General features: G+C 32.9%; 1 protein-coding gene across 4 annotated transcripts in view; it reads right to left on the reverse strand.

The window, feature by feature from the left end:
- The window catches only part of LOC139493365 (monocarboxylate transporter 10-like), a 33,833-nt gene extending 12,277 nt beyond the window's left edge, over positions 1 to 21,556 (reverse strand). The window contains exons 1-5 of one of the 4 annotated variants that reach the window (XM_071281715.1): positions 21,492 to 21,556; positions 16,367 to 16,492; positions 10,433 to 10,506; positions 4,164 to 4,434; positions 1,602 to 2,209 (exon numbers count right to left, since the gene is read on the reverse strand). In XM_071281715.1, the coding sequence (XP_071137816.1) occupies positions 1,602 to 2,209; positions 4,164 to 4,422 (867 nt within the window). In that variant the 5' untranslated portion in view covers positions 4,423 to 4,434; positions 10,433 to 10,506; positions 16,367 to 16,492; positions 21,492 to 21,556. Of the gene's footprint in view, positions 1 to 1,601; positions 2,210 to 4,163; positions 4,435 to 10,432; positions 10,507 to 16,366; positions 16,493 to 21,174; positions 21,384 to 21,491 lie in introns of those variants that run through there. The other 3 variants (XM_071281713.1, XM_071281714.1, XM_071281712.1) reach the window with 3 other exon arrangements.
- Between the last annotated feature and the right edge of the window lie 647 nt (positions 21,557 to 22,203).

Genomic DNA, 22,203 nt, shown 5'->3' on the forward strand with positions numbered 1-22,203 from the left:
AAAAAGCTAATCAAGAGTACAAATATATACATTATTCTTTATCATGTTTATACTTTTATTATATATACTAAGTAGTAAATACAGATAAATTGTATGTGTAATAGGGTCAACAACAATCGTGCTGTATCCGCCATCCGTGATGATATCGATATCAGTCACGGTTGCAAAGGCATTATCACACCTTTAATCTGTATGACGTCACGTTATCGATGTCGGTTACTGTTGCAAAGGCAATATTAACCCCTAATCTGTGTGACGTTATGTCACATAAAAAACATCTACGTGAGGTATATAATAAAGTGTATATGATATGGCTTATTCAATATCACACACCGTATCAACTCCAAACCCATATAATCCCTCAAGCAGAGCTCTTGTGATAATATTGGTTTCTTGGGTTGATACTGATTTGATATTGAAAATTAAGCCATATGATATTCTCTATATACATGATATATACATCTTAACAAAACAAGAAAATCAAGATTTATCATGATCAACTTAAATAAACTAGTTATTTTTGGTTTAGACAGATTTTCACTTGACAATGATTTCACTTTTTTTCAAATACAAAAAAAACATACTTTTGTACTTAGTTGCTCATGCTTCTCAAATTTCATGATTAAAATATGTTGGATAGAGAATGTCAGTTTAGAACTTCATATGTTTATGTATAACTTATGGATAAAAAGTAACGGACTTGTATTACACTATTATATGAAATAGTTCAGGGCCATGGCATACATACATTTGTAACATGTTTAATATGGTTAGTTAGAATTTCAGTAATGAACTTATAATTCAAAATCATCTTTGTCAAAAAAACATTTTACTTCAGTTTAGAAAGAAATGCCAGATGTTTGTTATTTTCACAATGTTCAGTGCTTAAAAATCCTCAAACAGGTCTTTTTTTTTAAATTTACATTTAAACTTTGCTGTAAATGGTACAAAAGTATACATTTTACAATTTACACCAAATAATATATTTCTTATAAATAGGTCATCACAGTAGACAACGGTAGAATATTTTTCATCTTATCTGAAAATTTAAAGTGTTTATTCACTATAATGGTCAGTGACCTTTCAAGTGAGTGATACGTTTGTTTAACAGCCAATATCATGAATATTTACATCTAAATCTAGGTAACTAGTGTGAAAGGTAGTGCAATCATGTCCTGTACAAAAGCTGGTCCACATGTACAACAACATGATGAATGCATGGTCTTTCAAGAATATGTTAAATACATATATGTCAACGTTACCAAAATATATTAAATCCTTGAAATAAATAAGGAACATAAACATGTGTGACTATAATCAGATATACGTCTGAAAATTTTGACAAAATATTTACTTTGACCCTTTTACAAAAAAATTAAAATTTCAAAAAACTTGAACCACACACTTTATCGGAAAAAATTCATTAGATCATATAGCAGTTTGACAAACACTAATTTTGATCATTGAGAAGCTTAATATTTCCTTATCAATAGAATGTGATTAAAATGTTCAGCTGATTTTACAGAGTTATCTCCCTGTAGTGTTATGTGTTCCACCTTAAGAGTAAATAACTGACTATGATAGGGTTACAGTATACTTACCAGATGAACGAAAGGGACAAAGTAACCAAAGAGAGATAGTCCTAGGGATACTGCCCAAATCACATAAGCCTTGTTCTTAAATATCTTCGTGTTCAGAAATGTTTTGGCAAAGGCACAACAATCATTGACATGTTCAACTACACTCTCTTTAGAAAGTGTCAGAGCGGCCAGATTAGACTGTTTCGGTATTAATGGCTTCCACGTCAATGTACAGAACACCAGAATCAAATACATACCAGCTAACACAATGAATGTATATTTGACTTGTATGCCTTTCAGTAAATATGGCAGCGCAATTGATAAAATAATGGAGAATAATGAGCTTCCAAACGCTACAATTCCATTAACAAGTCCCATATGCTTGTCAAAATAATGACCAAGGATTGTAAGTGATGGTGAATAAATTAGTCCTGCTCCTATTCCTAGGAAAACACCAAATGTTAAATAAAGTAGTTCTAATTCTGTAACAAAAGCACTTGACACCAATCCAACGAGGCCAAATAATGTTCCAACAAATGCAGTTTGTCTGATTCCTACTCGGTCACTTAGAATACTGGATACAATACTCATAAGGAAGGTTAGACCAGTTGATACTGAACCAACAAATGCTGCAAACAAAAGGAATAAAAATTTGAAAATTACATTAAAATCTCATTCTTTCAGATTTATAAACATTTTCATGACTCACATATATAGCACATGCATTACATATTTAAAATAGTCATATGCAAATAATACTGGTACTAATTAAGATTAATTATTGCAGCATTAAAATTTTGCTGTTAATAGAGTTGAAGCATGTTCACAATATGTACATGTATACAGTAAAATTTACTATACATGCAGTTTTTTATGATTCTATTATATATGGCTTTTCTTGGTAAAATTTCATGAACATCCTAATTGGTTTTCTCTCTCAACTTACAAGTCTTAAGATTTGTATGAAGAACGCAACGAATATGCTACAAGTTCTTACTCTGGTTGTATCTGGGTTTTTTCTTAATTTTAACTAACAATTTCATTTACATAATATGCTAATAATTATCACAGAATATTTGTAAGCCAAAGTTGTTTCAAATATCTGGTGAAAACACTGTCATGAGTAAACTACTTTTTAATACGTTAATTTTTTGTATTTTATTGTTTTATATATTATTTTCGTTCATTTGCCTTTCTTTCTTTTAGGAAAACAATCATGTATATAAATTATATGTAAAGTAGTATTCACTTCTATGTTTCAACCTCAACAGTACACGATTAAATAATAATAATTCATTCATATTGATTAACTGCTGCATCAGCACAAATGGCCAATGTCCATGTATGAGAAAAGTTATACCGAAATGGTATAATTCAAGTGGGCTAATTGACCAATCACACTTGTTGAATATTATTTTCACCTACGAATCCAAATACTAGTATCCATTTCAAATGACCAGATTTCTAATCATTTAAGTAAACATATGATAGTTAAATATGTTTACTATCAAAATTGAAATCTGATTTTGACACTATGTATATAGATAATATAGCTTCTTCAGTTCTGTTTATATAGGTAAATATATATGACATTCGATGACTTAACAAATGGACAAATGATTATACACTATCAGATAATACTGGTTGGTAAAGGTTAACCTTATTGTCATATCTATCACTGTAAATGAGAACTGGTCACAACTATGTGTCTTCATTCATGTCAGCACCAAAATATTTTCTGACTTCTACTAGTCCAATATTCCTACATTTTTCTTATAATTTTGTTGAAAACGAAGTTTTACAAAAACTTTCTAGTCCGCAATTTTTTTGAATTGTCTGGAGCATTGGACTAGTGGTAACGGTGCAGACTGCCATACAGAACTTTAAACATAGCAAAAATGAACATTTAAAACACAACAACTGAAATCCATACTTTATTCCTGATAGATAGGCTACCTAATATGACCAATCTGATTTAAGACAATAGTAGACAATATGAGTTATTCTTCATCATGAATAATCATCAGATCACAACATACATCAGATATAAATTTGTGACAATGAAAGTTCTAAATGGCCTTGACTAGCTATAAAACCTTTGCACAGTCCACTTGGCAATAAATTTGCTCCAATAATCGAAGCTGCAAGCATGTTGTACTGTTGTTCCACTGTCCTTGGTTAGGGGAGAGTTGGGTCCTGCTGGCATGTTTGCCCCCCCCCCCCCCCCCCTACATTCTGTATCTGTGTGCCTGTGCCAGGTCAGGAGCCTGTAATTTAGTGGTTGTCGTTTGTTCATGTGTTGCATATTTGTTTTTCATTCAATTTATGTACAAAAATAAGGCTGTTAATTTTCTCGTTTGAATTGTTTTACATTGTCATTTTGGGGCCTTTTATAGCTGACTATGCGGTAGGGGCTTTGCTCATTGTTGAAGGCCATACGATGACCTATTGTTGTCAATGTCTGTGTCACTTTGGTCTTGTGGAGAGTTGTCTCAATGGCAATCATACCACATCTTCTTTTTTAATATGACAGGGTTAATAGTTTTCCTATTCCTCCGTCGGTTACATTTTGTTGATACTTACAAGTTTTTAATGATATCTCAGAATCTCCAGCAGCATATTCGTCCAGGAGGAAGGTATACAATATACCAAACGTATTCATTATACTAAACACTGTTCCGTTACACAACATTGATGTAAAACACACCACCCATCCCCATCCTCCATCAGGGGGAGTGAACTCTTTACTAACTGTCCTACTCAAACCATTCTCGGCATCACTTTTGAGGGCCTGTTTCTGTTCCACATCAGAACTAAACAAAAGTTTACTCTTCCTTTCCATGGTAAAATGTGTCTATAAAATTACAATTTATATGAGTAAATCTGCATGTACTCAGATATTCTTTAAATGTACATTTAACATTGATTATAAGTGTAAAAAATCTGCATAAACTCAGACAGACATCATTCTATTTTTGTACATCAAACAAACCTCATTACAGTGTTATCTTTTCGTTGATAAACTGTTATGAATAAATATATAAACTTGCTATCTTATATATGCCTTTTACCTGATGACTTTAGTGGTGCTCAAACTATAAATTCATTAAGACCAAATGAATAGTAAATGAACTACATTTTTGTACTTTTAAAATCATTTTAACACTGTTTGCCTTTCAATAGGTCTTACCATGGAAAACTACACTAACTTTTTCTATTTGTCAAAGATCAATCTTTCCAATGCCAGCTAGCTAGGCTGCAATATTATGAAATTAGATTCCTATAGGAAGAGACCCCTCGTAAATAATAAATAGTACTTTAAGCGAAACAGTAACCTGACACAGGGCAGAGACTAATGTCATGGGATGATGAACAGTGATGCTCATTGTTGAAGGTCGTAAGGTGACCTATAGACTATAGTTGTTAGTTTCTGTGTTTCTTTGGTCTCTTAATTGTGGAGAGTTATCTCATTGGCATTCATACCACATCTTCTTTTTTATAGACAGAACAATAAACAGAAATACAGACATGAAAACAAAACATTTTGCCTACTAACCTAGGCAGGGCAAGCAAAAATTCATTATGTATTTCAAATATATGTAACAACTACATATATAGCTACCTATTTAGAATATTAGGTAAAGTGATTTTTCTTTTTTAAATTTAAAAGTAATCATAATTATTCTGTTTAAACATAGAGTGGGGCACAAATATTCGCCGGGGACACAATTTCGCCGTTTTATGGTTTTGGGGTGTAAAAACTTCAAAGGAAGGCTGAAATGGAAGAAATATGCCGGAATTTTTTTTTTTTTTTAACAAATATGATTATTTTTTAAATTGAGACAAATTTTTCGGCACTTACTGAAAAGGACCGAAAAACGGACAACGATTTTAGGCCAATTTCCTGAATGAGAACACAATTTCAAAGACGAATTTCTTAGTAATTCTTTGACTGATTGCCCTAAATTTCAGTTCTTTAAAATGTCTTTTGAAAAGCCTTTGAAATGTCTGCTATTTATCTTAAATAGAATTGGTTTGATAAATATTGTTTAAAGTTGCAGTAATTTGGTTTTAGATAGATGTGTAAAAATAGTGAATATGTGTACATGTCCCCCTCTGACAAAACATCAGGAAATTTCAAGCATCCTGTTAACTTACTTTTCAGATGATTTTTTTTCAAACAAACACGTTTTCAAGCTAAAAGTTATGGCATTTGGAGTTATCTCCATATAGAAATATCAGTATACTTCAAAAAACATAAAGACCTGAACATAAACTGCAGAAAACATGGAAAGATATGGCAAAAATAAGCACCCCAATCTAACTTAAAATTAACAGAAAGCAGAAATTTTACTGAAGTCCACTGATGCTTCCCCAAACTTAAAGGCATTTTAAAGATAGAAATCAGAAACAATTTTTATTCATATGCATGGCAAGACTACGTTTTGATGTACACCATGGCATAACAAATTTGAAACAAGCAAATACAAATAACCAAGACACTATCCCATAAGGAATCAAAGTATTACAACGAAATTGTTTGCAGTTGGCCTAGATAATTCGAATAGCCTGTATGTTATTCCCCCAGGCCCCCTCCCTCCCCCTGGATCCTCCTATGAGTGTATATATATATATGCGAAAGCAAATTTACAGATCTAACATTGTTGGGTTGATGTTTAGACGAGTTGTATATACATTATGTACACAGCCATGTATCACCATCATTGATGGCGATCCGATGGATACATCTGTTGTAGAGTTGTCACTGACTCAGACGTACTTATAAATATAATTATTTTCTGTGACTGTATATTACATTAATTTGTAGGATCCTTTACTATAGATAATTTAGCTGATCTGTAACAATAACATCTTCATGCCTTATATATCATGTACTGTAGTACGCCGCTAGATTAAAACTGACGAGGAAAGGTAACACACGGCCAGCGAAAGCTCTTTTTTAGAGAGCCCAGGTGGTCGTGTGGTCTAGCGGGACGGCTGCAGTGCAGGCAATTTGGTGTCACGATATCACAGTAGCATGGGTTCGAATCCCGGCGAGGGAAGAACAAAAAATTTGCGAAAGCAAATTTACAGATCTAACATTGTTGGGTTGATGTTTAGACGAGTTGTATATACATTATGTACACAGCCATGTATCACCATCATTGATGGAGATCCGATGGATATATCTGTTGTAGAGTTGTCACTGACTCAGACGTACTTATAAATATAATTATTTTCTGTGACTGTATATTACATTAATTTGTAGGATCCTTTACTATAGATAATTTAGCTGATCTGTAACAATAACATCTTCATGCCTTATATATCATGTACTGTAGTACGCCGCTAGATTAAAACTGACGAGGAAAGGTAACACACGGCCAGCAAAAGCTCTTTTTTTGAGAGCCCAGGTGGTTGTGTGGTCTAGCGGGACGGCTGCAGTACAGGTGATTTGGTGTCACGATATCACAGTAGCATGGGTTCGAATCCCGGCAAGGGAAAAACCAAAAATTTGCAAAAGCAAATTTACAGATCTAACATTGTTGGGTTGATGTTTAGACGAGTTATATATATATATATGTTTAGACGAGTTATATATATATATAATGTTTAGACGAGTTATATATATATGTTCCATATATATATGTTCCCAGGGAGGAGAAACAATAAAACAATAATGAAATAAATCATTAATCCGTAATATTCATGTATAAATAATATTGGTCCTTGTTCCAAGCACTCTTAACCATACACTAATGTCAGTAGAATTCTATAGGGTGCATGTTTATACACTAATGTCAGTAGAATTCTATAGGGTGCATGTTTAGTTATCATAAATTAATAACACTGCAAACTAGAGGCTCTAAAGAGCCTGTGTCGCTCACCTTGGTCTATGTGCATATTAAACAAAGGACACAAATGGATTCATGACAAAATTGTATTTTGGTGATGGTGATGTGTTTGAAGTTCTTACTTTACTGAACATTCTTGCTTCTTGCAATTATATCTATAATGAACTTTGCCCATTAGTAACAGAGAAAAATATTTGGTAAAAATTTACATAAATTTACCAAATTAATGAAAATTGTTAAAAATTGACTATAAAGGGCAATAACTCCTTAAGGGGTCAATTGACCATTTAGGTCATGTGGACTTATTTGTAGATCTTACTTTGATGAACATTATTGCTGTTTACAGTTTATCGCTATCTATAATAGTATTCAAGATAATAACCAAAAACAGCAAAATTTCTTTAAAAATTACCAATTGGAGGGCAGCAACCCAACAACCGGTTGTCCAATTCATTTGAATATTTCAGGGCAGATATATATTGACTTGATTAACAATTTAACTCCTTGTCAGATTTCCTCTAAATGATTTGGGTTTCAGAGTTGTAAGCAAAAAACTACATTTTACCCCTGTTCTATTTTTAGCCGTGGTGGCCATCTTGGTTGGATGGCCAGGTCATCGGACACATTTTTCAAACAAGGTACCTCAAAGATGATTGTGGCCAAGTTTGAATTAATTTGGCCCAGTAGTTTCAGAGGAGAAGATTTTTGTAAAAGATAACTAAGATTTACGAAAAATGGTTAAAAATTGACTATAAAGGGCAATAACTCCTAAAGGGGTCAACTGACCATTTCGGTCATGTTGACTTATTTGTAAATCTTATTTTGATGAACATTATTGCTGTTTACAGTTTATCTCTATCTATAATAATATTCAAGATAATAACCAAAAACGGCAAAAATTTCCTCAAAATTACCAATTCAGGGGCAGCAACCCAACAACAGGTTGACCGATTCATCTGAAAATTTCAGGGCAGATAGATCTTGACCTGATAAACATTTTTACTCCATGTCAGATTTCCTCTAAATGTTTTGGTTTTTGAGTTATAAGCCAAAAACTGCATTTTACCCCTATGTTCTATTTTTAGCCGTGGCGGCCATCTTGGTTGGTTGACCGGGTCACGCCACACATTTTTTAAACTAGATACCCCAAAGATGATTGTGGCCAACTTTGGATTAATTTGACCCATTAGTTTCAGAGGAGAAGATTTTTGTAAAAGATTACTTAGATTTATGAAAAATGGTTAAAAATTGACTATAAAGGGCAATAACTCCTTAAGGGGTCAACTGACCATTTCGGTCATGTTGACTTATTTGTAAATCTAACTTTGCTGAACATTATTGCTTTTACAGTTTATCTCTATCTATAATAATATTCAAGATAATAACCAAAAACGGCAAAAATTTCCTCAAAATTACCAATTCAGGGGCAGCAACCCAACAACAGGTTGACCGATTCATCTGAAAATTTCAGGGCAGATAGATCTTGACCTGATAAACATTTTCACCCCATCAGATTTCCTCTAAATGCTTTGGTTTTTGAGTTATAAGCCAAAAACTGCATTTTACCCCTATGTTCTATTTTTAGCCGTGGCGGCCATCTTGGTTGGTTGACCGGGTCACGCCACACATTTTTTAAACTAGATACCCCAAAGATGATTGTGGCCAAGTTTGGAATAATTTGGCCCAGTAGTTTCAGAGGAGAAGATTTTTGTAAAAGATTACTTAGATTTATGAAAAATGGTTAAAAATTGACTATAAAGGGCAATAACTCCTAAAGGGGTCAACTGACCATTTCGGTCATGTTGACTTATTTGTAAATCTAACTTTGCCGAACATTATTGCTGTTTACAGTTTATCTCTATCTATAATAATATTCAAGATAATAACCCAAAACAGCAAAATTTCCTCAAAATGACCAATTCAGGGGCAGCAACCCAACAACGGGTTGACCGATTCATCTGAAAATTTCAGGGCAGATAGATCTTGACCTGATAAACATATTTACCCCATGTCAGATTTCCTCTAGATGCTTTGGTTTTTGAGTTATAAGCCAAAAACTGCATTTTACCCCTATGTTCTATTTTTAGCCGTGGCGGCCATCTTGGTTGGTTGACCGGGTCACGCCACACATTTTTTAAACTAGATACCCCAATGATGATTGTGGCCAAGTTTGGTTCAATTTGACCCAGCAGTTTCAGAGGAGAAGATTTTTGTAAAAGTTAACGACGACGGACGACGACGGACGCCGGACGCAAAGTGATGGGAAAAGCTCACTTGGCCCTTCAGGCCAGGTGAGCTAAAAACAGTATAGTCAATTTACAATATAATTATGATACACATAAACTTGAAGAGGAATAAAGTGACCATAAAACCACACATATATATAATACCACTTCAATGTTGTCCCCTTTTTGTCTGAAGATTAAATTTCTTTATACAATTTTTACTTTATAATGCATGAAAAACATATATAAGGACAATCAAATGCAAAAATTTCACAAATTTATCCATTAACAATTAGATTAGATAGAAGCTTAAGGCAATCTATAAATTATAAACTCCATTGTAAACCAAACATAAATAAATGGTGAATGTGTCCATGGATCACAGATAATAGCCCTGCTTACAGGTTGAAATTATACAGGGACTTATATCAAGAACAATAAAAGTGACTGCTTCAATATTCAAACCAGATTCGTATTTTGTGGTAATGAGCATTATGTATAAGATTCATAACATTTGGTTGAGGCATTAACTAAAGTTAGAGAACTGAAATGAAAAATTCAGTAATTTTTCTATTACTGAATTTTTCTATTTGTGAAGAGACATATACCGGTACATGTAACTCTAGAAAGGAGAAATCCACACCACCCAAATTCAAACTTGATCTGGTTTTTTTATGGTAATAAGCATTGTTTGAAAACTTTTGGTTGAGGCAAACTTAAGAAAATATCCATGTATAAATCATTTTACTCAATGTTAGTTCTTATTACTCACCTATTTCTTAAAGGAAGTTCTTAGTTAAAGCTGTATATAGCTACATACATGTACAATATCTACCTTACATGTTCCTGAAACAGGAATAATATCATCAGATACACATGCACTAATTACACATTAATCAGTATTGCAAACACTAATATTATATATAATTAATATTAACAGACCTTAATCTCATTAGTGAACTGTCTAGAAACTACATGTATGTGTAACAACCATGGAAGTGTTGTGGACATGGGCCACTAGATACATAAACTACATGTATTGTAGCAGTCTGTTTATACGGATGAAAATATACTTTTTACATGAACATGCATCTATTCTCACCTTTACCTTCACACAGGATCAAATATCATTTCAGCAATTTTTATAATTTATGATTTCACAAGTGAAATATTCTTTATATACCAAATTCTTTACTTCGGTTGCAACCAAAAATTTAATGGTGGAAGGATGGCACCTGATGCACATGTGAAATCCTAAAATTATTGAGGTAAAAAAAGTTGACAATTTTCTACAAAAACTTAGACTTAAAAGATACCTATACCATTTCAGGCTAATATATTGCCTGTATTAATAGTATTTGAAGTGCAATTTTTTTTATGTTTTCAAAAATAATGATTAGCAATAAATAAATGTTATATTTAAATATAACTAGAGGCTCTAAATAGCCTGTGTCGCTCACCCTGGTCTATGTGCATATTAAACAAAGGACACAGATGGATTCATGACAAAAATGTGTTTTGATGTTGGTGATGTGTTTGTAGATCTAACTTAACTGAACATTCTTGCTGCTAACAATTATATCTATCTATAATGAACTGGGCCCAGAAGTGACAGTGGAAAATATTTTGTAAAAATTTACAAAAATTTACAAATTTTTTGAAAATTGTTAAAAATTGACTAGAAAGGTCAATAACTCCTTAAGGGGTCAATAAACCATTTTGGTCATGTTGACTTATTTGTAGGTCTTACTTTGCTATACATTATTGCTGTTTACAGTTTATCTTTATCTTTAATAATATTCAAGATAATAACCAAAAGCTGCAAAATTTTCTTCAAATTACCACTTCAGGGCCAGCAACCAAATTAAAAGTTGCCTGATTGGTCTGAAATTCCAGGGCAGATAAATCTTGACCTAATGAACTATTCTAACTCATGTCAGATTTGCTCAAAATGCTTTGGTTTCAGAGATATGAGCCAAAAACTGCATTTTACCCTTGGTACTATTTTTAGCCATGTCGGCCATCTTGGTTCACGGGCGTGGTCATCGGACACATTTTTTAAACTAAATACCCTAATGATGATTGCAGACAAGTTTGGTTCAATTTGTGTTAGTAGTTTTGGAAAAGATTTTTGTAAAAAAGATTACAAAAAATTGTTAAAAATTGTTAAAAATTGACTATAAAGGGCAATAACTCCTTAAGGGGTCAACTGACCATTTTGGTCATGTTTGACTCATTTGTAGATCTTACCTTGCTGAACATTATTGCTGTTTACAGTTTATCTCTATCTATAATTATATTCAAGATAAATACCACTATAATTATATTCAAGATAAATACCAACTAGAGGCTCTAAAGAGCCTGTGTCGCTCACCTTGGTCTCTGTGAATATTAAACATAGCAAAAGATGGATTCATGACAAAATTGTGTTATGGTGATGGTGATGTGTTTGTAGATCTTACTTTACTTAATATTCTTGCTGCTTACAATTATCTCTATCTATAATGAACTTGGCCCAGTAGTTTCAGTGGAAAATGTTAGTGAAAATTTACAAATTTTATGAAAATTGTTAAAAATTGACTATAAAGGGCAATAACTCCTTAGGGGGTCACCATTTCGGTCATGTTGACTTTTCAGATTAAAATTGTAAATATTACTTTGTTGAACATAATTGCTGTTTACAGTTTATCTTTATCTATAATAATATTCAAGATAATAACCAAAAACGGAAAAATTTCCTTAAAATTACCAATTTAGGGGCAGCAACCCAACAACAGGTTGTCCGATTCATCTGAAAATGACAGGGTAGATAGATCTTCACCTGATGAACAATTTTACCCCGACAGATTTGCCCCTTAATGCTTTGGTTTTTGAGTTATAAGCCAAAAACTGCATTTTCCCCTTATGTTCTATTTTTAGACGTGGCGGCCATCTTGGTTGAATGGCTGGGTCACCGGACACATTTTTTTAAACTAAATACCCCAAAGATGATTGTGGCCAAGTTTGGATTAATTTGGCCCAGTAGTTTCAGAGGAGTAGATTTACGAAAAATGGTTAAAAGTTGACTATAAAAGGCAATAACTCCTAAAGGGGTCAACTGACCATTTCGGTCATGTTGACTTATTTGTAAATCTTACTTTGCTGAACATTATTGCTGCTTACAGTTTATCTCTATCTATAATAATATTCAAGATAATAACCAAAAACAGTAAAATTTCCTTAAAATTAACAATTTAGGGGCAGCAACCCAACAACGGGTTGTCTGATTCATCTGAAAATTTCAGGGCAGATAGATCTTGACCTGATAAACATTTTACCTAATGTCAGATTTTCTCTAAATGTTTTGGTTTTTGAGTTATAAGCCAAAAACTGCATTTTACCCCTATGTTCCATTTTTAGCCGTGGCAGCCATCTTGGTTTGTTGACCGGGTCAAGCCACACATTTTTTAAACTAAATACCCCAAAGATGATTGTGGCCAAGTTTGGATTAATTTGGCCCAGTAGTTTCAGAGGAGAAGATTTTTGTAAAAGATAACTAAGATTTACGAAAAATGGTTAAAAATTGACTATAAATGGCAATAACTCCTAAAGGGGTCATGATCAACTGACCATTTCGGTCATGTTGACTTATTTGTAAATCTTACTTTGCTGAACATTATTGCTGCTTACAGTTTATCTCTATCTATAATAATATTCAAGATAATAACCACAAGAGTGCACACACTGAAATGTCTCGCCTTCTTTACTAATCATTGATATTATGTTGATACTCCTAAATATAAAGCTTTATTACGACTGTCACATAAACTTAACATGAACCATGAAAATGAGGTCAAAGTCAGTTGAACCATATGCCAGGCAGACATGTACAGCTAACAATGCTTCCATATAACAAATATAGTTGACCTATTGCTTATAGTTTAAGAAAATAGACCAAAACACAACAAGAGTGCACACGCTGAAATGTCTCGCCTTCTATACTAATCATTGATATTATGTTGATAGTCCTAAGTATAAAGCTTTATTACAACTGTCTCATTAACTTAACATTAACCAAAATAACTAAACAAAGACCAATGAACCATGAAAATGAGGTCAAGGTCAGATGAACCATGCCAGACAGACATGTACAGCTAACAATGCTTCTATACAACATATATAGTTGACCTAGCCCTATTACTTATAGTTTAAGAAAAATTGACCAAAACACAAAAAATTAACACTGTGCAATGAACCGTGAAAATGAGGTCATGGTCAAAAGAAACCTGCGCTACTGACATAAAGATCATAAAATATTTCCATACACCACATATAGTTGACCTATGGCATATAGTATTAGATAAATAGACCAAAACTCAAAAACTTAACTTTGACCACTGAACCATGAAAATGAGGTCAAGGTCACATGACATTTGCCCGCTAGACATGTACACCTTACAATCATTCCATACAACAAATATAGTAGACCTATTGCATATAGTATGAAAAAAACAGACCAAAACACAAAAATTTTACTATAACCACTGAACCATGAAAATGAGGTCAAGGTCACATGACATCTGCCCGCTAGACATGTACACCTTACAATCATTCCATACAACAAATACAGTAGACCTATTGCATATAGTATGAAAAAAACAGACCAAAACACAAAAATTTAACTATAACCACTGAACCATGAAAATGAGGTCAAGATCAGATGACACCTGCCAGTTGGACATGTACACCTTACAGTCCTTCCATACACCGAATATACAAGCCCTATTGCTTATAGTATCTGAGATACGGACTTGACCACCAAAACTTAACCTTGTTCACTGATCCATGAAATGAGGTCGAGGTCAAGTGAAAACTGTCTGACAGACATGAGGACCTTGCAAGGTACGCACATATCAAATATAGTTATCCTATTACTTATAATAAGAGAGAATTCAACATTACAAAAAATCTGAACTTTTTTTTCAAGTGGTCACTGAACCATGAAAATGAGGTCAAGGACATTGGACATGTGACTGACGGAAACTTCGTAACATGAGGCATCTATATACAAAGTATGAAGCATCCAGGTCTTCCACCTTCTAAAATATAAACCTTTTAAGAAGTTAGCTAACACCGCCGCCGTAGCCGCCGCCGCATCACTATCCCTATGTCGAGCTTTCTGCAACAAAAGTTGCAGGCTCGACAAAAAACAGTAAAATTTCCTTAAAATTAACAATTTAGGGGCAGCAACCCATTAACGGGTTGTCTGATTCATCTGAAAATTTCAGGGCAGATAGATCTTGACCTGATAAACATTTTACCTAATGTCAGATTTTCTCTAAATGTTTTGGTTTTTGAGTTATAAGCCAAAAACTGCATTTTACCCCTATGTTCCATTTTTAGCCGTGGCTGCCATCTTGGTTTGTTGACCGGGTCAAGCCACACATTTTTTAAACTAAATACCCCAAAGATGATTGTGGCCAAGTTTGGATTAATTTGGCCCAGTAGTTTCAGAGGAGAAGATTTTTGTACAAGATTACTTAGATTTACGAAAAATGGTTAAAAATTTACTATAAAGGGCAATAACTCCTAAAGGGGTCAACTGACCATTTCGGTCATGTTGACTTAATTGTAAATATTACTTTGCTGAACATTATTGCTGTTTACAGTTTATCTCTATCTATAATAATATTCAATATAATAACTAAAAACAGCAAAATTTCCTCAAAATTACCAATTCAGGGGCAGCAACCCAACAACGGGTTGACCGATTCATCTGAAAATTTTGGGCAGATAGATCTTAACCTGATAAACATTTTACCCCTGTCAGATTTCCTCTAAATGCTTTGGTTTTTGAGTTATAAGCCAAAAACTGCATTTTACCCTTATGTTCTATTTTTAGACGTGGAGGCCATCTTGGTTGGTTGACCGGGTCACATCACACATTTTTTAAACTAAATACCTCAAAGATGATTGTGGCCAAGTTTGGATTAATTTGGCCCAGTAGTTTCAGAGGAGAAGATTTTTGTAAAAGCTAACGAAGATGGACGACGCCAGACGCCAAGTGATGAGGAAAGCTCACTTGGCCCTTTGGGCCAGGTGAGCTAAAAACGGCATATTTTGTTTAAATTACCAATTCAGGGGCAGCAGCCCAGTAACGGGTTGTCCGATTCAGCTGAAATTTCTGAGCAGATAGATCTTGACCTGATTAATAATTTTAACTCTTTCAGATTTGCTCTAAATGCTTTTGTTTCAGAGATATAAGCCAAAATCTACATTTTACCCCTATGTTCTATTTTTGGCAATGGCGGCCATCTTGGTTGATTGGCCGGGTCACCAGACAAAATTTTTAAACTAGATACATGTACCCTGATGATTATGGCCAAGTTTGGTTAAATTTGGCCCAGTAGTTCAGAGGAGAAGATTTTTGTAAAAGTTAACGAAGATGGACATGATGGATAACGAACGCCAAGTGATGAGAAAAGCTAACTTGACCTTTCAGGTCAGGTGAGCATAAAATGAAGATTTTAAAACACATCATTGTAAGACTGTTTATGTGGTTTACTGTCTTTACTCCTAAATATGTAAGATACCTTTATGACCATTCATGCCAAGTTTGGTAGAAATTGGTCCTGTAGTTTAGAGGAAGATATTTATTATTAACATATATATTAAAATATACATGTATGTACATTTTAAAATAAAGAAAAGTTTAAAAATTACTCACAAGTATTACTATAAATCCAATTCTACATGTGTATTAATATAAGTCACTATCAGTAGGTTGTGCATCCTCTTACACATATCAGTAAAGACAACACCTTGGAATGTTGGACTCTGGCTGTGTTACAATCTACAAACAAATAAATGATAAACGAATTATTCTATGTATTCAATTAATAACTAAAAGCCCCAATCCTCTTTTCAAACATGTTGTTTTTTGGGGTTTTAAATCACAGCTCGCAGTTGTTTCATAGAGTGCAAATGTTCTGCTAGCTATGAGTATTAAAATATAGTTAAATTATGTAAATATTTTCATCTTCAAGAGAATATATATAACTGCCTTGAAAACTTTTAAGACATGACATACATTTGTACTATATGCATGGTGTACATACATGTTTTCCAAAAATGTCTATGTGACAATGAACAGTGAACTCATAGAATGCCAGTCCCAATTAATGAATCATATAAATCTCCTCGACTTCAGAAAATCATCAAAATGAAAAAGGGTGATCACATGCTTTCTTTTCTTATTCGAATATAATTACTTTCATTATAAAGAAACTGAAAGAAGGACAGATTTAACTGTGAACTGTTTATATTTATATGTTTAATAAATTTACAGAGGAAAAATCACTAGACTTTTATTTCAAGTTTATACTGTTATCTTGACATCAGCTTTTACATATATAAATTTCACAGATATACAATGTATCCTAAATTATATTTCTGTATTGATGTCACATTACTTATAGTAAATGTATTTGTAATGAATGTAAAAGTATTTATCAAAGTTGTTTGATTAATTATATTAAGGTCCGTTCGATTGGGATATTGAGTTCATGCACGAGTGAACTCAGGTGGTTTAAAGTCATTCGAGCCATTGCAGTCAATGTGTACAGTCATGACAGTAGCATTAATTTTGCCAAATAAATAATATTATTAATCATATTAATTATTTTCAGATTTGTGGACCACAAGTATGGGGAAACCAGTACAAGCTGTTTAATAGCTATATATTTATATGGACTTTCAACAATATTATACTCATATTTTTAATAAAATGTGCGCTTGCCTCTGCAAGTGGCGTCTCCCATGAAAGAGTTTGTGGTTATGAGCGTAATTTGTTTTTATATCTAGAAGTTATTTAAAATACTGAGGACCAGATGAGTTTCTTCTGTATACCTACATTACATCCAACAGACCATGATTTTAAATGGCCTTCAAAGTGACAATAAAATAGTGAAAACTGCACATCTGACATGCACTGTACATGTACATGATTAATTATTCTATTAGTGGACTCACATCTAAAAGTTAAATTAACAACTTGAAAAAGTAGTTTATTTTTAACCTAAAAATTGTTAAGTAGAACAAGACTAAAAGTTGAGAAAAGAAATTTGAGTTTGTATAAAATGTAGGTTTTTTTTAAACCAGGAAACATGAGAAGTGATGATCAATTGATGGAACAAATTTCAATTATAGACCTAACAAAAGTAACCAAATAGATACCATTTGTAGCACAATAAGATGAAGATTCAAATACTTAAACCTTACAAATAAAAGAAAAATATTATATTCATCTTTAGATCTACTGTAAATTCAGAAATTATCACAAGGTTTTACTTATGCCAATAATGTGATTGGGTGATTGTCACAATAATAAAACTCAATTCTGATTATATATATGTGGCATAACATCTTGGCCACTAGTTTATATTGTTTTCTGTTTAGTATTAAAGTTATATTAAGATCCATTTTGTTACATCTTGTGATCAATTTTATATGGTAATCACCAATGGCAGTCAGCAGGGTTAAAGAACATCAGTTGTTCGAACTGTTAGTCAAATGCGTTTTGTTTATACTTTTTCACTTTTTTGGTCTTTTGGAAAATGTTGTTTGTGCTGTATTTAGACCCTTCTACGACGAAATTTGGTTAACATGCACACGTATAAAAATTGTGGTTTTTATCCAACGCAATCAAATAAGGTTTGAATGAGTTTTCAATTTAGACTTGTTTATATAGAGAATAATACATGGCAAAATCCGTATCATATGTCGTATCATCCCGAGACATCAATATCAGCCCAAGGGCCTTTAGGCCCAAGGGATGATATTGGTCGAGGGTGATACGGCATGTGATACGGATTTTGCCATGTATTATACACTTTATCATATATTTCAACAGAAGAGTATTATATAATATGAACTGTTTTCTGATCCATAGCACTGGGTTACCTTCATTTCTACTTTTGTCTTGTTTCAAAGGCCTTAAAAGAACTGCTCAATTACTTATCCAAAGCACTTGGGTTACCTTACAATTTGCGTGCTGTTGTTTTAAAAATATTTTGTTTATTATTGTATTAATTATTTTTCATAGTTGCATTTAGCATGTTTAGTGTGCCAAAAAATATGGAAACTTGACGTTCGTGACGTCACATACAATATGAAAACTCGACGTTCGTGAAGTCACATACCAAACAATGACGTCATTCAAAAAATTTACCTATTTTGAGGGAAATTTTTCTTAAGCAAAAAAAAAACCAAAACTGACTTAATGTAAAAAAAAAAAAAAAAAAAAAGTAGGGGTGTGATAAAGGGTATGCGATAAAGGGTAGGGGTGTGATAAAGGGTGTGCGATAAAGGGTGCGCATCAAAGTTGCGCGATATGGATTAAACAGCAGGCTATTTATCACATATGCAAAACTACTGTATTTACTACTAAAAATATGATAAATATATATATCTTATATACAAGTATATAATATATATATCTGTATTCAAATTTTCCTGAAATTGCAATAATTTAAATCTAGCATTTTTGTAAATTTTTCAAAAGTTGCAATTATAACATGCATAAATGCACACAATATGTTTTTGAATTTACAGTATAATTCTCCTTCTACTAAATTTTAAATATAATTTTTAACTTCAAAGACTTTTTAAGTCGTGATGTTTCTATAAGGCCTAAAAAAAAAAATGTTGTGTTTCCGGTCACACGACCGACCGTCCTTCAGACCCCGACTCAAAAGTTTTTAAAGCTGATGTGGGAAAAAAAAATAATTTGTATACCTACCGACTGTTTTTTCTGAAAGAAAATAAAAAATTCTAAGTCCCTCGATCTTTTTATCGCCCCAAAAGAAAAACTAATTTTAAACTCGAGGCTTATTTTTAGAATGTACTGGAAAGTGGCATCTTCTTGGCTAATTATATATGCGGGAGCATGCGCAGTAGTTATTTTCGTTTGTCAGTGTTTGAACATGGCAACACAACGCGTCCTATTCATGTTCAACGCGGAAAGTGTGACCATTTCGCGGAGAAAAAATATTTCTAAATTTTACAGAAAGTAACACCTTTTTTGACATTAGCAATAAAATTCATCCAATGTCTAACATCGATGAAAAAAAATACACAACACAAATTTTGTGCTCGGCCACCGGCAAAAATGACTGGGGATTGATGACAATAACACAACTGTTGGAACAATGCAATCTTTTGGAATTAAATTTATCAAATTTTCATGCCAGACCCTTCTTCAAAATGAACATAATATTAATCTATCTGAAACTGGTCAGCCAATCAACGCTTTAGACATTCTGATGAAAAGCCACAGATGCTTTGCCAAAAAAAGTGTCCTGCCAGTTACAGTGTATATAATATATTTGTCTATCTGTAGGTTTGGGATGATGTTTGGTTCATGTTCCTATAAATGAATCTGCCCCACATCTTCTCAATTTCTTTCTCTGACAATCCCAAACTTTTGGTCCTGAAATAGGGGAATTGGGTTTAAAAAGCTAATTTCCTAGGGGAAGTGCTGCCCAAATTTTTTTTAGGTTTGGACTTTTTTTTTCAGAGGTATTTTAAAAGGGGGTAAAACTAAAAGTTATTTCAAGGGGATTTTAAAAGGGGTAAACTAAAAATTATCTCGGGGGAGATTTTTAAAGTGGGTAATCAATCTCTTTCTATTAAATCCCAAACTAGTGTCCATGCCTTTAAACAAAACCGAGACAGCAATGAAGCATAATACTATATAGAAAAAAAAAAAAAAAAAAAAAAAAAAAAAAAATCCCTACCTACCGTCCCTTCAAAATTTCAAGGGGGTGATTGGAAACACAACATAATTTTTTTTAGGCCTAAATAAAGCTAAAGTATATAAAAAATAATGAGCAAAAAAAGAATTTTCTATGAATTTCATTCATTAAAAAGAAAACTTGAACTGTCATACACAACAATGTACATGTACATGTAGATCATATCTAATTAGTGGTCCTTTTCAGAGTACTTTTGCCACCTACAATGGGGCTCTCACAGTATCCTATAAATCTTCTGCACTGCAAAATTTATATTTTCAATGAAGTAACCGACAAGTTATCTATCACACTCTCTTTCAGAAGTAAGTATAGCACAAATTGTTTCTTGATGTCACATTGTCCTATGAAATATCCCCCCAACCCACACAAGATTCAGACTGCAGGGGTCAACAGGAGAAATTCATTCTCAAAGCCAACATTGGAAACTCATCTATTATTAGGTGTTCCCTTTTGTATTTTGCATTTGTTCAGAAAGTTTAGTCTATATCATATATAAGATGAAATGTTTCGTTGGAAACAACATGAACTTATAAATATCCTTGATCTTATTTCATGATCTCTGGTGAGCACCTTAACTGACTATAGCTAATATGGGTTTAAATTGTTGCAGTGCTCTAGATTTTTGACTTCATACATTTTATCTTAGGTGTCCATGACCTTGCCCAGCCAGTGTAACCGTAGAGATTGTAACACTGTGACCAAATACAATATATCTACCTACCATAATTATTCTGGCCTTGAAGACACGCTGCGAGTTGATAGCAGTTTAGACATAATTAATTGATCACTGATCTGGTCAATCATAAACACTTACAGTTGTGGTACACAGATTAGAATCGGCTCAAGTTGCAGGCGGATCAGCTGATCAACGATCACTTACCGCAATCAGCTGATTTTGTTGTCTCCGAAAGCATTCATGCGAAACTCAGCTGATTACCCAATTTGGCTTTGATTGTACAAACATTGATCAACAATAGCAAGTGTTCTATCTGCTGATCTTGTAAAAGGAGCTTGATACTCTTTTTTTTAATGTCTTACCGTAATTAACAATATACTGGTGTCTTCGGTGAAATAGCGTTGCTAGTTCAAAAAGGGAGATAATCCATTTATTCTAATCATGTGTACAGTTTTCCCGCCAAATTATGATCACTATTTATAGCATAAGCTTCTGATAAACCTTTAAACGATTTTTATCCAAAATAAAGATTTTTCGGATCTCCTGTAGTTGGTGATCGCAATACTGGTATACAAATTTTGTACCAGTATTGTAACTTTAAAAAAAAAAACAGCAATACCAGTATTGTATTTGTATTGTTGACTATACTTTTAAAAGGTGTATAATGAAAACTGAATTTTAAGCAAGCTCAAAGGGAGATTAAATGAACTCAAAAAAGTTATAGAGGATAATTGTGAAGTCAATTAGCAACCATGGCCAGTTAAAATAATAACTAAATAAACAAAATATTACTGTAATCAGAGACATATAATACAATTGTATTATATGTCTCTTGTATTTATATATGTCTCTGCTGTAATCAACTCATATGATCTCATATTATTCAAACAATTGTTAATTATATAAATAATTGCTAATAATTTTATCACATTTCTATATTTTATTTAATTCAATTTAGATAAAATAAAATTAAAGCTTATTATAATTATGATCATCTGAGTTAATTTTTAATAAATTCAAACTAACTATTCCACCATAACCATGATTCAGATTTACATGTATGCCATTGTATAT

Source organism: Mytilus edulis, chromosome 10, assembly GCF_963676685.1.
Source record: "Mytilus edulis chromosome 10, xbMytEdul2.2, whole genome shotgun sequence".
NCBI lineage: Eukaryota > Metazoa > Mollusca > Bivalvia > Mytilida > Mytilidae > Mytilus > Mytilus edulis.